General features: G+C 46.5%; 1 protein-coding gene across 4 annotated transcripts in view; it reads left to right on the forward strand.

Moving 5' to 3' along the window:
- LOC142592560 (muscle calcium channel subunit alpha-1-like) overlaps positions 1-17803 on the forward strand; it is a 370570-nt gene that overhangs the window by 169425 nt on the left and 183342 nt on the right. For all 4 annotated transcript variants that reach the window (XM_075704077.1, XM_075704074.1, XM_075704078.1 and 1 more), the window contains exons 4-6: positions 886-1025; positions 2108-2214; positions 5219-5371. In XM_075704077.1, coding sequence (XP_075560192.1) covers positions 886-1025; positions 2108-2214; positions 5219-5371 — 400 coding nt within the window. The remainder of the gene's footprint in view (positions 1-885; positions 1026-2107; positions 2215-5218; positions 5372-17803) is intronic.

Genomic DNA, 17803 nt, shown 5'->3' on the forward strand with positions numbered 1-17803 from the left:
AAAAATAGGCGAATGAGAAATTGTGATCACCGCCGAGAACTCGCATAATTGCAAACGTTTTCTTGCAACCACAACTGCAGCGCAGTCTTCATCACCACGCGTTCTCAAAGCGCGGCCGATGCCTTGCGTGGTTTCTGCGCTTCGAGTTTGGCGAAGCGCAAATTTATAAACCTACTGAAACAAAGACTGTACAGTAATAAAGCCCCTGACACAAGTCCACGTATTATTTAGGGCTAATTTCCCTTTGGGGCGTAGCAACCACAAACTAAACAGAACGCTCCGTTGTCACCGATGGAGCGTTCGTTTTTCCTCTTCCCGAGTTAATGTAGCGACGACGCTTCAAGATGTTTGCAAAAGTTAAAAGATACAGACTGAATGACTTTCAGCTATTTTCGAAAGTTTAGCCGTGTATGTCGTTGGAAATGGCGTTAGTCCGGTCATATACGAGATGTATGGCCGAGCTGACGTATCAGAAAAAGTAATGAAATGAGAAAATAATAACGATAATATGATAGTAATATGTGCTTCTTGTTCAAAGGCACGACACATTCATTGCACCAAAGCACACCAAAGTACACCAAAGCACGCAGTGCTTGTAGTTGGGGATGCACATTAGTGTAGCAGGCTGAGAAACAGTGCATATATGCAGCCGAAGTTTCAAGTAAAAATAATCATAGAATGCAGAAAAAGGGAGAAAAAAAAATGGCTTAACGGTGCTTTAGACAATACGAATGAGAATAAAGAACAATTGCGCTAACGGCGACGGTTCTTTTCAAGAGAAAACAAGTCGAATAAAAAGCGCCGTCTGATGCATGCCCGCACGTGTTCTTCCCTTTCTGCATTAATAATTCACCTTTTTTGCTCTGTTCTTTCTTCTCTTTTCAGGAAAAAGTGGAGTATATATTTCTAGTGATATTTACAGCCGAATGCTTTATGAAAATTATTGCCTACGGCTTCCTGTTACACCCAGGTGCTTACTTACGCAACTCGTGGAATTTTCTAGATTTCATAATTGTAGTTATAGGGTAAGTGACATTTTCTTTCTCACCTTATAGCGGCATGCGCCGCGTGCCTGTGTGTGTGTGTGTCTTAAAGTGTTATTTGCACAACCAGAGCGATTTAATGCTTGTACGCTATCTTAAACTGTGCAAAAGGCAAAACGAAAGCCTTCCTCATTTCTGGAGAGAACGCTATATAATGTTTTACTAGTCAAGAAAAGAATATGTATAGCAATGAATATTTTTCTGGTGCACTGGGTTTCAGCGGCACCTAAGCGTTTGAAAGGCAAGTTTAATGTAATCTCTATAGCAAATGCTGGCAATCTTAGTTCAAATTACGAGTTTCGTCATCTCTTATGTAGATTAGCGTTTGAAACTGACACTCCTATAAATAAACGACAACAAAAAACTGTGAAATGTTTATGCTGTAAGCGGTGTCCCCTCTAGCGACTCTCACCTCCCATATATTGGTCAAAGGATAAAACAAATTTGTTCATGCTGCATCTTTTCCTCCTGCCTTCTTGCATTATCGAGTGGTGCCGGGATGTTGACTGTCCCGGAAATGTCGCTTCAGAAGTGTCACGCACGCCTTTGTGAAAGTGGTTTTAACCTCTCTGTTTTTCGTGGCGCATATCTCTGATTATTTCCCTCAATGCATCTAACAGGAAACGATAAGAACTTGTCAGAAATAAAATGCGGTTGCTTTTCGGCGGTGCTTATTCGGCGTGCTTTCGTGACACTCTTACTTCAACCATGTGAGAATCTCAGCCAACTTTATTTGCTTGCCGTGATTTCCCAACGGTTTCGAGAATTCTGTGTGTCTGGAACGAAGGAAAGTGAAGCAACGCAAAGCAACCTCTCCGAAACCACGGCAGTCGCGCGGCCCATCTCCACGATAGCGCCCCGCGGGCAATCCTGCTCGCGCATTGCAAATGCCGACTTCACGGCGCTTCGTGAATTATGCGCAGTTGATTCAAAGCACCCGCTTTGTTCACGCGTTCCGTGTTGCTTGGCGCGCTTTTGTGCACCGCTGCCTGAGATTCCTGATGTTTTGCAATTTTCTTTTCTCCCTCCCTTTCTGTCCCCACCGACCCTTCCGCTACTTGCAGTCTTATCAGTACAGCCCTATACGCATTTATGAGGGAAGGCTTTGACGTAAAAGCTTTGCGTGCATTCCGAGTTTTGAGGCCACTGCGGCTAGTTTCTGGAGTGCCAAGTGAGTATCCTGCCGCCATGCGGCTGCGCTAACATTACGTAACCTGAAACTCGGTGTTATTGTTCACTAGCAACGAAACTAACACCCGAACAGGTGATTGTGCCACGAAGTATTCGTGACCTGAACAAAGTCACACAACAAGCAGTAAAAAAATTGCGTTACAGTTCACTATCGCAAACAAGCGTGATCATTCTGTAAGTTACCTGGAATAAGTAGAAATTTATGATTTTGTCGGTGGGTTCTAGTTGGCACGTGGCTTAATGAAAAAAAGTAACAGGAAAAGGAACGCGAGGATGCTTTACACACAGAAGAAGCAACGCATAATTAAGCCGTGCGTTAGTTTGCTTCGCGGCGAGTGGGTCCTTAGCTCTTTATTCAGTCATCGTGCTGTAACTTTTCTTATTGGAGGCTTGGCCGTTTGCAGCCCGATTGTAAATTTTCTGGTTGCGCGAAGCTTCACGCATTGTCATTCCGCACTAGCAGAGCACGGGGGACTCGAGTGCCCTGTGACTTCGGGGTAGGCAAGCGATGGCTAACATGGCGGCTCCGTGTAACCGCTTCAACATGGCGCCTTCCTCACGCGATAATTGCTGGAAAAAAATTTTACTCTCATCTGTAGGCCTGGGGATGCATAAGCAGGACATTAGACCCAAGCACGAGTGGAGAGTTGGCTCATTAGTATTGCATGACTAGTAAACTTGAGGCGCGTTGAAAAAAAAAGAAGGGGGGAGAGGGCAGCAGGATAGACACGGACAAGCTAACCGCGGTTCGAGTTTACTAGAATCAAAGCTACCCCTGGACTTTTGGATGTATTTGTTATTTTGTGCCAGGATTCGTGATTCATGGTTATATCTTTTCCCCCCTGTTTTATTTTCCGTCACGCCAAGCGGCCAATCGCGAGGATAAAGGAGAGCGACACTTCGTGCAAGCAAATGACAATCGGGAAAAAGAAGCGAAAGTGAAGAGAGTGATCACAAAATATTGTTCTACGAATACAAGAACACAGTTCCTACTTTTAAACGTGAAAATTCACATCTACAGGTTTTCGTACTAAGGTTTGGTATTATAATGCCCCTGACAAGGCCACATTGCAAATTCTGGCTATACGTTGGAAGTAGTGACATGTTTTTTTGGGAGTATTCTACCGCAAGATCTTTTTCGAATTGGTTCATTAATAGCCGGGATAGAAATATCTTATAGCGCCGCGGACCCATGATTTTAGGAGGCGAGCGTCACCGCCAGCAAGGACACTCTCTCCACTCGTCCCGTCTGGCCTCCGCGAGCGAAATTCCTTCCCCGCGTTCTCCCAACCGCAGCTGGAGGATCGCATGACGCATACGCCACGGGTCCCGCATTCTTATCATTTTTGTTTTGCTTTTCTTACAGCGCGGCTCATTTACGCTGACGGTCCCGCGCGCGAGCTGTTGCGTTTGTGTCGTTTCGCGCAGCACACGATTTTGCGCGCTGTGCACGTCAACACCTGGCTAGCGGTATAAGTCAGTGCTATACGAACACTGAGGGAGACACACGCGGATAACAGGGCATTATCATGCGCTTGAACACGGGGCACAATGGCAGTTTAGTTCTCAGCGCGCGTGACTGCACGACGTGTGAATAAGCCGAAGAAACGCAATTACATGACTTCTGCCGGGGTGTTAAGTTAAAACGAAAGCACGCACACATTCGGTTTGTGTGTTTTATTATTTCTCTAACCTTTAATTCCTCTGTTGAAGGAACAGATTATGCACGTAACAGATGTCGCCTTATATAATTCTCGAAGTGTCACGTGTCCCTATTAGTGACATCACAGCGTATACATGTACGCAGGCGCACTTGCTGATGTATGTACGTCATCACCCCATTTTTGTCTTGGAGCGCGGCGTCTGCGAGAAGTGGAAACTGCGTTCAATTGGAAATGTCAGCTGTTTCCGCGGCGCGTAGCGATGTTATTCTTAGCAGACACGATCGTGAGCACGCATTGTATACGCCACGCTTGTCAGCTCAATATGGCCAGATCAGGTGAGAGGAAACTGTAGCTCGGGGGCTCTTATCTAAATATGTGGAAAATGGAGATACTGGTTTTCTCAGCAACTACAGCTGCTATATTGATTAGATTTGGCGTCGACGTTGATTAGATTAGTTGGCGTCGTGTCACGCTATTGTCCGAACAACTCATTCAACGATACCACTCTCACAAGCCGTTGCAGCGGAGCGCCGCGAATGCATTTCATATCAGTTCTAATCGACAACGAACCTGAGCGAGCAGCTGGCAAGCGTTGAACACAGCAGTGATCTTAACGCGCTAAGGGGGCCCGTGTCGCAAAAAATCCGGCGTCAACGTCCGGCGCCGGCCGTCTTGTGCGCGAAACGTCATTCCGAACCGCGCACACCGAAGCACGCAGACCCTCCTCGTGGCGTAGAGGCGCTACTGAACTAACTGAATTTCTCAACGTAAAATGCGTCAGAAAAATCGTAAAGTACGACCTACACACAGCCTACCGATATGACTAGCGTCAGATTGTAATTTGGATGTACGAGAAAACATAATTTTGTTACGCGGAAACCTCAAACGCAAGCCCCCTTTTCAGCGTTTCTACCATTCATAGGGCGGTGCGCCGCCCTCAGTTCCTTGCAACAACACCATCCAGATGGCGCTCGTCTCCGCACATCCTCGGCAGCGACGCGCGGACGGGAAGGGGAAGGAAAAAGAATAAAGCTGCGGTTTCCGGGAAGCGTGGCAAAGAAGTCAGGGGTCTTTGAATGCTATCGCGTTCCACTCTTTAAGGCGAAGCTTAAGCGTCCTCCAAATTGTTATGCACTTGCTCGGTTTCTCTCTTTCTCTATCTTCTTAACTTTGTATTCCTATGCTCTTCTAATATAAGGAAGCAAACCGGAGTTTTGTCTTGGTTAACCTCCCTACTTTCCTTTCTTTCATTTCGCTATCTCTCTCGCCAAGCGATACAAAGTCATGCCATGCTTTTTTACGAGTCCATATGCTTTGCAGGTTTACAAGTTGTTTTGAATTCCATTCTGAAAGCCATGGTGCCTTTGCTTCACATCGCTCTCCTCGTGGTGTTCGTCATCATCATCTATGCCATCATCGGGCTCGAGCTGTTCTCAGGAAAACTGCATCAGACCTGCTACAACAATGCAACCGGTGAGTGACCGGCCTCTTTGACCGTCTCAATCTTTTCAAGCTCTTATACCTGTTACTGTGTTACTACTCGACCAATAAGGCCTAGCTTGAACGCTGACTCTTAAGCTGCACATGGAATGCGGCTCTCCTCGTGCCCTTTTTGTATGGGCTACGTATCACGTCGATTTCGCATCTTTTGACCAGATAATAGCGCGACATAAGGCTGTGTGCAGTATGTGATAAGCCAAGTTTAAAGGAGCCACACGTTTTCGTTTCAGTTATTACAAGGAAAACTGATTAATAGCCCAAAGTTGGAACGGAATTATGCGAAGGTTTCCGTACAAGTAACGAGATTTTTCCCCGTATAGACAACTCCAAATTCTAATATGCACGCACTAAGTTGCAAAAAACGAGATTACCGAATGAATTGTTTTGCGCAAAAATTACAGGGCTATCTAAGACGATTTCCTTTAGCCCTTCACTTTACGACAATAAATTCCAAAGCGATGTTTTCACCAAGCGCGTGACTTGGACAGGGATAGCCTGGCTGAATATGATCGGCCATAGCTTGCGGGAGAGATTAGCATTATTTAGACTAGGAAAATCATAGCTTTTGGTCTTCTGTAGCCACTTCAAAGCTTTCAATAAATGTGGCATTACTAACTAAATAATGTTCGACACGCAGCGCCGAACATTATCAGTGCACACCGTTCAGACGAGACCTAAGGAGCAGTGCACACCAAACGCGTTCTTTAATGCCATTACGACTGGAGGAGGTATAGTGTTTAGTAAGGGCAACGCAGATGGCATTGTCAATACGTATGCTCTGTTGGGAAGGTGGGGCATCGTTGGATAATGCCTCCTGGTGTTCTGTTTTCTTTATAGACATGCCCCGTAATTCTTGAGCTAATGCAAGAGCTTGGCTAAGAACGAACAAACAAAGCAGCTTTATTATTATTATTTTTTAGAAAGAAAAACTGCGACGACTTTCTTGTTCTTCAGTGAACCGTATAGTAGTAACGGAAGCACCCATAAATGAAAGCATAATAAAAATAAAATAAAACCAAACTTCCAATCGAGCAACGCCTCGCCTCAAAGACAAAAACCCTTCGGTCGCATCTGCTCACAGCCGGTGCAGTCTTAGTGCGCGAATGTTCATACATCCACGTCGCGATGCTCGTGCCTCCGTGTCGGCTGCTCTTCCTGGCCGGTGGATAGAAGCGACAGCGTCCATTTGTCTCGCACGAGCTGCCTCTGCGGCCGGTTCGCGACCTGGGCCACGGCTAAAAGAGAGAGCAAGTTGGGCACGAAGAAGCAAGAAGGGCGCCTCGGTGGCTCGCGTTCCGTGCACTTGGCCATCACGAATAGCAAGGCCCAAAGGGTGCCAGTCGGAGTCGGGGTGTGTGCGCAGGATGCCGGCTGCTGCATAATTTCCCTCGCGCGGTCATCATCCCGGGACCCCGGTCGAGTGAGATGAAGCCGCCAGCCGCGGGAGAGGAGCAGCGGGAAAGGGAAAGGGTGAGCTCTCGTCGCTTCGGGAGGAACGAGGAACATCAAAGCGAAAAGAGTGGATAGTAGCGAACGTAGCGGCGGCAGAGAAAGTAAACGAGGTGCTGAAACATTAATGAGCCTCGCGAGGAACCTGGCGGGGGGTGGGGCTCATGAGGGGGGCACCAGGGGATAGGGGGTGGAGGAGGGCACGGACTGCGCGTCTCTGCGGTTGTCCGATGCGAAAGCTCCCCCTCCAGGCGGCTGTAATGGAAATTGTTCTAATAGAGGAGGAGCTTACCCCACGACACCTGTGACGGTTACAAAAAAGAATGATCAATTACGGTTGGACCGCAATAGGCGGTGTTCGTTCTCATTTTTGGCTCCTGTGGTTTTCGATTGCTTGCATAGCTTTTGGAAGAGCGCTTCCCTTTGTAAGTTGTTAGTGAGAGGCCATAGACTGGTCATATACCATCACAAACAAGTGCAATGTGACGCGGTTCCTTATCATACAATCGCTTGAATGTCCTAACGCAAAACGTTGGAGGACCATTTAATGCTTGTAGTCTCACGTTATTTTTACCTACTTATGGTGGTGTCGCATAAATGATAACATGCTGCAAATCATGAAAGTGCAGTCTCTCATCTTGTTCTTCTTTAGTGACATGTTCAGAAGGTGTTAGTGCGTGAATATTGTGCCCACTGCTACTTGTCTCGTAATCGGGAAGTGTTGTTGCACTCATACAGATATACCGCTATATTCGCACGCGCATTGCGAAGGAAAACAAGCAAAGTTGCACTGAACGTGGGTACGGCGGCACCGTTGCACGACAGTCAAGACAAAGTAATAACTTTACGATGTGGGGGCCAAACAAGAAGTAAGGGCCATATACCGACACATCGGACAACGAGGCTACAACTCAAAACACAGCCAAGTATATGGCCACTGATACGTACAGAACACTTGTGTATGTCGACTTTTTTGTGGAAAGTGCGTGTATGGTGAGTAGTATATCTAATACTGTCCACCAACAATACCACTGTTCTAGACATTTGTCCAGAACAGAGGGCGTACTTTTGCGTGGTGTTCGTTCGTCATGGCCCCAACACTTTCTCTAACTTCAGTGTCTACTATCTCGCTCTATTAGTGCCAACACCAGCTGTTCTACCAGATGACAACACCAGATGATATTTTTTGATTAATATGAATTTTTTGTTTTTATGTCTGCTTTGTAAATAGGTTTGCCCTGCGCTGTCTCTTTTTTTGCGTAGCGCTGTACCGAGGTGTGTATGGGGGAAGGGAGCACCGTAAGGCTGCGATTTAGCGGCGTTTTCCTCCTCCTTCTCAAACACGTACTAATGTATGTTTGTCTTAAATAAGACAACTCAGAATTAGAAGATGTTGGTGCCTTAAGCTGCGATGCCTTATCCTTATCGCAGGTCAAACAAAACTATATCGAAGATGTTATATATCTATATATTCGTCTATAAAATCATCACAATCAGCGTGAATGTTTATCACGCCGAATCGGAAATCGCGGAAATTGACCTGGGAATAAAGTAAGAGTGCGTGGCTATGCTCTCTTTCGTATTTGATGGCACCTTTCGGTTCTATTGAATGGCTCTGAAATTTTTTTCGGATGCTCGAGCAATATCAAAGAAGCAGAGGCCTAAGCTCTGGCATGTTCATAATATCATTGTTCAGTAATTAATAACGTAAATATTAGCATTGTTAAGAAAACCGCAAAGAAACGTCAGTAGACACTGTTATGGACTCCGCTTTATGTTGTCGCCTCTGCACGATGGTCGTTTCTCTATTTGTTTAGGAAAAGTTGTCCTCATGGCTAAGGAGTGCGGACCGACCGAAACGAACTTGACTTTCTTATTTCTCAACAATGCCTTCTTTTAATGGTAGGCATTCATTCATTGTTATAATGATTGAATTGAAGAATGATGATTGAATGAACAAGTCACGTTTCAATCAATCAATCAATCAATCAATCAATCAATCAATCAATCAATCAATCAATCAATCAATCTGTTGTATCCCAGCCACGGCGGCCGCATTTTGATGGGGGAGAAATGCGAGGAGACCCGTGTACTTAGATTTAAGGAAGGAAGGAAGGAAAAAGTAGAGAAGGAAAGGCAGGGAGGTTAACCAGTTTAGCGTAACCGGCTTGCTACCCTACACATGGGAGAGGGATGGGTGCGATGAAAGATGGGGAAGGGGGAGAGAGAGAGAGAGCACATAGTACAGCGGTGCACGTTAAAGAACCCCAGGTGGTCGAAATTTCCGGAGTCCTCCCCTACGGTGTGCCTCCTAATCAGAAAGTAGTTATTGCACGTAAAACCCCATAATTTAATTTTTTAATCAATCTGCTGGCAGTACCATCACGAGGCACTGTCGCAGCCATCTTTCTCAGTCCACTGTTTGCTGTAATGATCAACCTACACATTTGTGCAAAAGGGTGAGCTGCTTTGTGAGTTGAAGGGAGACAATGTTTTTAAGTAAGTAAGTAAGTTTCTTTTCCAAGTTCGACTGGAGGGTTTTCTGGCAAGAAGCTGCATGAGCAGCTTGACTATGTCCAGAAAACCCCTACAAGCAGTAGTGCACGAGTGGTACAGAAATCAGACACACATACAATAGTTACAGTCAATAAAGAGAAAACATTCAGCAGTTATACATACAGTCTAATAATCTATTGGAAAAAATTTAAACAATGAAATCGAAAGTAGAAACGCTCAAATGGTCATACAAATGTTCAGAATTAAATAGGAATATTCAAGCAAAACATAAAAAAGACATAAAATCACATTTCAACAAAATATTTCCGCAGCACAGCTTTGGTATACCCTATTTTGTGTTTATATGTGTTTAAAGTAACAAGTGGAACACGGCAAGACAGAAAGCATGAGTCGATTTGGTGTTCCGAAACCAGGATTGTTTAAGAACGCGAAATTTTAGAGCGAACCTTTTAGCGGCGCGCGTTCCTGTGCCGAGCGTCGGCGTCGGCCTAACCGAGCGAGCGCAGCGCAGGCTGAAAGAGCGAACGCGGAGCGCAGCGGGGGATGAAAGACGCGAGGAGGAGAGCGGGGAGGAGGCCATGGCGAAAGCACGAAAAGCAAAGCGAAGTGCGACGACGGTGGCTGCGAGATGGCGCCAGAGTAGCACGCGTCTTCTGGGAGATCTGTCTGCGGCGGATGCTGTGAATAGCGTCCACGCGTCACCCACGCGCTGGCTCTCGCCATCTCCAGATTAGCGAGGAAGTCGCGCCACACTTCGCTCCGTTTGCAGTGTTCCGCGACAGATAGATTGTCCGCGCCATCGAATATATCGAGAAATGAAAACAATTATAGAGCTGCCCTCAAATTTCGCCTTAGGGAGTATCGTAATCGTCGGTGAATTTTGTGTTTCCGACACTGACGCCAGAACCTGACCAGCACGACAGACGTGTGCGCCCACCACTCCATTTTCTTTCGGTACACAGCATAGTACACTCGCATAATCGCCACACAACAATGCCTTAACCGCCAAGAGTCCGCGGTTTATATTTTCGCGTTCGACGACTCTGCCTCATGGAAGTGGTCCCTGGTTCCTCATAATCTCATGAGCCTGAGACGACCTACAAAAGCGTGGACTTCTAAGCTCAACGGCGCACCTTTTCTAAAAACTCACCGGCGCAATATCGGAGGTCACGACTAAAGCATCTCAGCACCTTTGATGGCCAAGAAAAGGCCGCGCCGTTGACGGAAGCAGGGTGAACCGCCGTGCAAATTAGTTTAAGGCAATTGATGACCAATAGCTGCGCCAACTGTTCCCCAGCCTGGCTCATAGCGCGGCAGTTTTAGTAGTCAAAGAGTGTCGCATTTGCACACCCTGTAAGAAAGCGCAACCTGGGCTGATCGACGTTATTTGGATCGTCGATAAATTTGTACACACACACACACACACACACACACACACACACACACACACACACACACACACACGCACACGCACACGCACGCGCACGCACGCACGCACGCGCGCACACGCACATACACAGGCTCACTCACTCACTCACGCACACACACATTGTTACTAAGGGTCACTGAAGGAAAAATACGCGACCTCAGGAGAAGACGTCGATGAGTGGCTCAAGAACTGCAAGCGGGTGAGCAGAAGCAACGGCTAGGACTCGGCAGCGTAGCTCAGTCATGTTGTGTTTTCGCTAAGTAACACCGCTCTCATGTGGTATGAAAACCACCAGGACATGTTCCCAACTTGGGATCGTTTTGTTGAGGAAGTGCAGAAGTGCCTCGGCGATTCTAACTCGAAGAAAAAGCGAGCGGAGCAGGCATTGGTTCAGAGGGCACAGCTTCCAGGGGAGACATGTACCACATATATAGAAGAAATATTGAAGTTGTGCAAGATAGTGAATGCCAGGATCCCTGACGAGGACAAGGTTGGACACGTTCTTAAGGAGATAGCCGAAGACGCGTACAATTCCCTGACTGGCAAAGAGAACCCGAACTCCGTGTCCAAAGTAATGCATCACTGTCGCACATTCGAAAGACTGAAGATGCGACGAATAGCTTCGAAATTTGGCCGTCTGTCGAACGTCCCAACAGTGGCCAATGTCGATACAATGCCGCCTACTGACCTCTAGTCGACAATACGGCAGATTGTAAGAGAAGAACTGCTTCGATCAGCAAATCTCTTATTGCCCCGGTGGCTTTCAGGATGGCTATGCAGCAGAAAGAGAACGCACGCGAACGCCGGCCGTTCCCGCTCCATGGCAGCCATCAGTTAATGCAGCAGATGTCGTCGATTAATACCAAGAAACACTGCGATTTGGGTGCTCATATCGACCACCCTGTAATTACGAACGCCGTTTTCGCTCGTCGCCTTTCTCTCAACGAACGTCGGCTGGCTACTGTCCCCGTGAAGAGCGATACTACCACTCAATTGCTTCTGAAAGGCCCGGTCACTCCGAGCTGCCACAGGTGTTTCGACCCCTTCCGGTGTGCTACAGCTGTGGCGTCTCGGGTCACATCTCGCGCTTTTGCAACTACCGCCCTTAATACCAGCGAGATCCCCCTTCCCAGCCTTTCGACCGCCCGTGCTCTACGCCATGGCCATCACGCACACGTCGCGGTTTACGCTGGCCCTCGCCGGCCTGTGATCGAAGCTAAACGCCGCCACGAGCTCCCCGTGCCCCACGATCCCCGTCGCCGCGGCGACGCACGCAGTAACGCCGCCGGGAAACTAGTCGGTGCGGCCAATGGGGGTGAGGCAGCGAGATACCATGCACTATCGACAGATATACCCCCGTCAGTGTTTATGCTCGAGGACAAAGTTAATGTACTTGTTGATGACGTACCTACCATGGCACTTGTGGATACAGGCGCGACGATATCTGTGATGAATGTCAATTCCAAGAGGCTGCATGGATTGAAAGGGATGTTTACTCTAAGCCGTGGTGTGACACTCCGCGGTGTGAGCGGTGATGCGTTGTGTTCTGTGGGAGTCTGTACTGCGAAAGCGTCTGTGTGGCAAAGTGTTTACCACAGAATTCGCGGTTATTACACGATCCACACATGACGATATTTTCGGAATCGATTTTTTGCTGGAGTGTGGGGCAACTGTTGACTGTAGAAGTGGGCACCTTTCCGTCCGCGATAGTTTCCCAGCTGCGCTCTTGTAGAATTCATCACGTGATGAATGCATCTTTGTCGTCTCCGAGGACACGTTCGTTCCTGCATTTCTTGCTGTGCGCGTTCCAGTAAGTAACCTCTTCTAGTAAATACATTGCCACGTTCGATGCCATGTTGGAACCGATTCAATTGACTTGTGTAAAAAAAAAAAACATTTTATTTCCCCATTGGGTGGTGTCTGTAGTCGAAGGACGCGCAAGTGTGTGGACCATTAACAGTTCAGTGGAGCCTGCAGTGCTGCCTCGCGGCATGAAACTCAATGTATTCGAAACCGAATCCTAAACGACGCTGGTTGCGCTTGTTGCTGCCGCAAACGCAAAAACCTCTGCCGCATACGCAAAAAGAAGTGATGGTTCCTGTTCCAGATGTTTCACTACGCACGGCAAGGTCGCAGCAAGTCATGTACCGCTCGTGCTATGATTCAGGATATACTAGACTTTGTTCAATTTGTCGTTTTTTTTTTGCCGTGCTTCGCGTTACGTTATTGATTGGGACTTTTTTTCCGCGCATCATGGTGTTCTCGACTGCGCTCGTGCGCAACTGGCTTTGTGTCTGTTCAGTGACACTACCACCGATCTCACGAATCGTTCTCTAAATTGGTCGTCGCCGCTGACGTCATTATCTCTCCTTTCTCTGCCGCCTTGGTGCTCGCATCTTGTGACTCTGTCTCCGCCACCACTACCACTGCCCTTTCTAGACAACCTGGAGATTTTTCGCGTCGACGGTACCTTCTTCTCCCGTTTGCTGTCGTCATAGCCGCCGATGGTTCCGTTACAGTTTATGTGTGCAATTCATTTCCCTGTTCTTCAACTCTATTACACCGTGAATGTGTGGGACATCTCGACACTTTTGACGTCATTCTTCCATGTGGCCTACCTTCCGATAAGGCACAGTGCCTATAGGTGCCGTTACCTCTGCTGCCGTACAATCCTCACGTTCTCCAGACGTTTTCTTGCATACCGTCAATGATCCGCTTGCGCCAGCTCAACGCGGTCAAGTTGTTTACGTTGAACATTTCCATGCTTCTTTCGACCTCAGCCAACCTTACTTGTGGCGCACGTCGGCGATTGCTCACCGTATTGACACCGGTAACAATGCTCCGCTGCGCCAGCGTCCATACCGTGTTTCCGCAGTCGAACGTCGTGTCATTAATGAACACGTTAACGAAGTGCCTTAAAGAGATGTGATCCAGCCCTCCCTGTGGCCTTTGGCGTATCCGGTCGGGCTGGCGCGGAAAAAGGATAGCTCAATCAGATTTGGCGTCGATTACTGGCGGCTAAACAAGATTACCTGTGCAAGGGTGGCTATTCTCTGCCGCGTGTCGACGAGGACGTGTCGAAACGTTGGCTTCTGCTTTCACCTTGTTCTCGTTTTGCTCACCGTCTTGAATTTCCATCGCCCGCCTTCCCCGTGTTTTCCCTATATTACTGGCGAGGCATATTCAGAGAGTGTTCATATTCAGAGAGTCCTTATCATCCTCTACTGTACCTTCTTCATGGAAGTTAGCCAAAGTGCTCCCTCTTTATAAATCTGGAGATAAGCAGTGTTTGTCGAACTGCAGACCGATTTCACTGATGTCACAGTCATGCAAAATGTTGGAACACATCATTCATAAGCACATCATGCTCTTTCTGGAATCAAATAATTTACTGTCTAATATGCAACATGGGTTTAGGCGCGGTTTTAGCACGATAACGCAGCTAGTTGAGTTCACGCATGACATTTCATTTAACCTTGATGTAGGCAACCAGGTTGATGCCATTTTCATAGATTTCTCGAAGGCATTTGACACCGTTTTACATTCTAAACTTATTGCTAAACTTAATGCTGTACTGAATAATCCTCATTTAATTAACTGGATTTTAAGCTTTCTCTCATTTCGCTCCCAGTTCGTCTCTTACAGTTCGACTGACTCCGCTACTGTTGATGTGACATCAGGTGTGCCCCAAGGCTGCGTCCTTGGGTCGCTTCTTTTTTTATTATACATAAACGATTTGCCACTTCACTGCTCTTCTAACATCCGTCTCTATGCTGATGACTGCGTTCTATATGAAGTGATTAAATCTTCTAATGATCATTATCGCCTTCAAGAGTCGTTTTATAGATTTTGCGATTGGTGTAACACTTGGCAAATGAACATTAATTTCAATAAAACCATTCTGATGTCTTTCTGCAACAAATCTTCCACCTCCCTTTTCAGTTACTCGTTCAATGGCCGTGCTGTAGATAAGGTTTCTAAGTATCTTGGTGTCATTTTTACGCATAACATGTCACGGTCCAAACACATTGATTACATATGCAGTAAAGCACTAAAAAAATTAGGTTACTTGAGGCGAACGCTAACCCGATCTCCTAAAGACACAAAGTTACTAATGTATAAATCTCTAATCCGCCCTGTTCTTGATTATGCATCTGTAGTTTGGAGCCCGCATAAGCAGTTAGAGATTAATAAACTAGAAGCTATACAGAAAAAAGCTGTGCGATTTATATGTCATCGTTACGATCGCGACTTTTCGCCCTCTTCAACACTTCCTTCCTTGAACCTAAACACGCTCTCTTTTCGTCGCCGTGTCGAGTCATTAAAATTCTTGCATTGCATTGTCAATTCTTTAGTTAGGCTCTCAAATGATAATTCACTTCGCGCCGGGATCATCAACGAGAAGACATCATGACCTAAACTTGATACCGTACTACTCACGTACTAACATGTTCAAATTCAGCTTTTTTCCCCGCTCAATCGAAGACTGGAATTCATTACCTGGGTCCATTCGCTCATGCTCATCCCAAATTTTTGCAACCGCCATCCCAGATGCATAATCGTGTTCAGCCATGCCTGGCATCATTTGTATAACTTCTTATGTATTTTTCTTTCATCAGTGCTCTTTTTGTAAAAGTGTTCACTTGTGTTTATTTGTGTATTTTCCTTTCATCAATGCTCTTTAAAAATGTTCAGTTGTGTCTACCGCTGTATACTACAATGTATTTTCTGCACCTTTTCTTAACCCACTCCTGCTATAGCGCAAATTGCGCTGCAGTATGTATAAATAAAAAAAAATAAAGATCAGTTCGCCAGAACGTCGCTCATGCGCTACGTGTCAACGCGGCAAGACGCCTTCTCAGAGTTCGGCAAGTCCCCTGAAACATTTACCCTGCCCGGTCCGACCATTAGACCATGTTGATATTGGTATTTACGGCCCCCTTCCAAGCACTCCTGATGGTAGCCGGTGGATTATTGTTGCCGTAGACCATTTCACACGGTACGCCGAAACATCTGCACTGCCGGTTTCCAGCGCGAAAGATGTCGCTTGCTTCTTTCTTCGCCATCTGATTCTGCGACACGGTGCACCACGCGAATTAGTGACCGTGGCCGCGTCTTTATCTCCAGTGCAATCGAGGCCCTGATGAGCGAGTGTAACATCGTTCGCCGCACCGCTTCCGCCTGCCATCCTTGAACTAACGGCATGACGGAACGTTTCAATCGTACGCTCTGTGACATGCTTACGATGTATGTGTCCTGCGATCACTCCAATTGTGACCGGGTCATTCCTTTTGTCACTTACGCGTACAACTCTGCCCCGCAAACTACCACCAGCGTCTCTCCTTTCTTTCTTATCTGTAGATGAGAACCTTCCTGCTTCATGGACACCATTCTGCCCTACCGTCCCGACGATTCTTATGCGAAACCTGTTTCAGAAGCTGCTGCTGCTTATGCTGAAGGATGTCGCCACCTCGCTCACTCTTTACTACCCAAGAGCAGAGGCGCCAAAACTATCGCCATGACGCATCCGCTCCTAGTGCCCGCAATTCCCCTGGAACGCTTGTTGACTTCGGGTCTCGGTCACTCCTCCCGGCCAATCCAGTAAATCTCTATCAAAACTACCACGGTCCCTACCGCGTGCTGCAGCTAACATCACCCGTGAATTATGTCATCGAGCCGCTCGAGCGGTCTTCTGATCAACGCTGTCGAGAACGCTAAATACTTCATGTAGCACGGCTTAAACCTATGACCCGCCGATGCTGTCTTTTCTCTGGGTCGCTGAGATGGCTTCTTTCTGTGGGGGGAGTGATTGTACTGGAGATTTTCGGCGTCGGCATGGTGGAGTGTTGAAGAGGAAGACGACGAAGTAGAAGTACGCGCTCGATCGCGGCCCAACTGAGACTGCACCGTTTTACTGATCTTTACTGGTCGGGCGGCCTGGCACGGCCGAAACCTTAAACCATTAAACATGCGATTTTCATCAGTGTGCCCCTTCGTTTCTTCAACTATCTATGCACCGGATCTACAGAACTGTCAGTGAAACTATGTATGTATGTATGTATGTATGCATGTATGTATGTATGTATGTATGTATGTATGTATGTATGTATGTATGTATGTATGTATGTATGTATGTATGTATGTATGTATGTATGTATGTATGTATGTATGTATGTGTGTGTGTGTGTGTGTATGTATGTATGTATGTATGTATGTATGTATGTATGTATGTATGTATGTATGTATGTATGTATGTATGTATGTATGTATGTATGTATGTATGTATGTATGTATGTATGTATGTATGTATGTACAGAGAAAGAAACCTGTGGACCACAACAATTGCAATATGCTTCTGCAAACTGTGTTTTGTTTCTTATTGCGCAGACGGGGAAACAGCTGTTCTGCTTGAAGTTTATCGCACGAGTTTATCAAAATTGTGCATATGAAGCTACGTTTCAAAGAGAAATTTCGCGAACACCTGGATTTATAAAGAACCGCTGGCTTGGTGCCAAGTAGGAGTCTCCTATGGAGCGTCCGATATAGCTGGGTAATAAAAGCGCGATTTATAAACGTTCGTACAAGGGACTCCTGGTCAGCCCAAGATAACGCTCTCTTAAGAAGAAGCTGTAGCTCGGGCCCAACTTTGACGCAGCCTATTCAAATACATGTAAAACGCAAAAACTTTTTCTGAAGTTACCCCCTGGGCCGATTTTAAAGAAATTTGTTGCATTTGAGAGAATAAGTTAAATTCTAGTGTCAGTTGGAAGCGGAATTTCAATTTATGTCCGGAATTTTGTTAAAAAGATATTCAAATATACCAAAGTTTGAGAAAAAAAGCACGAAGTTTACAGAGCCATAGCTTTGCATCAAAACCAGATATTGCGGTTCTGTAAACGGAATCCATTAGATCGTTGAAAGCGGACAAATTCAGTATGTCGTTTTATATATTATGACAATTTGTTCCGTTGTCTGCAAGGGTTCTGCAAAAGCTGTATTTCCATACTACC

This window comes from Dermacentor variabilis, chromosome 9, assembly GCF_050947875.1.
Source record: "Dermacentor variabilis isolate Ectoservices chromosome 9, ASM5094787v1, whole genome shotgun sequence".
Classification (NCBI taxonomy): Eukaryota; Metazoa; Arthropoda; class Arachnida; order Ixodida; family Ixodidae; genus Dermacentor; species Dermacentor variabilis.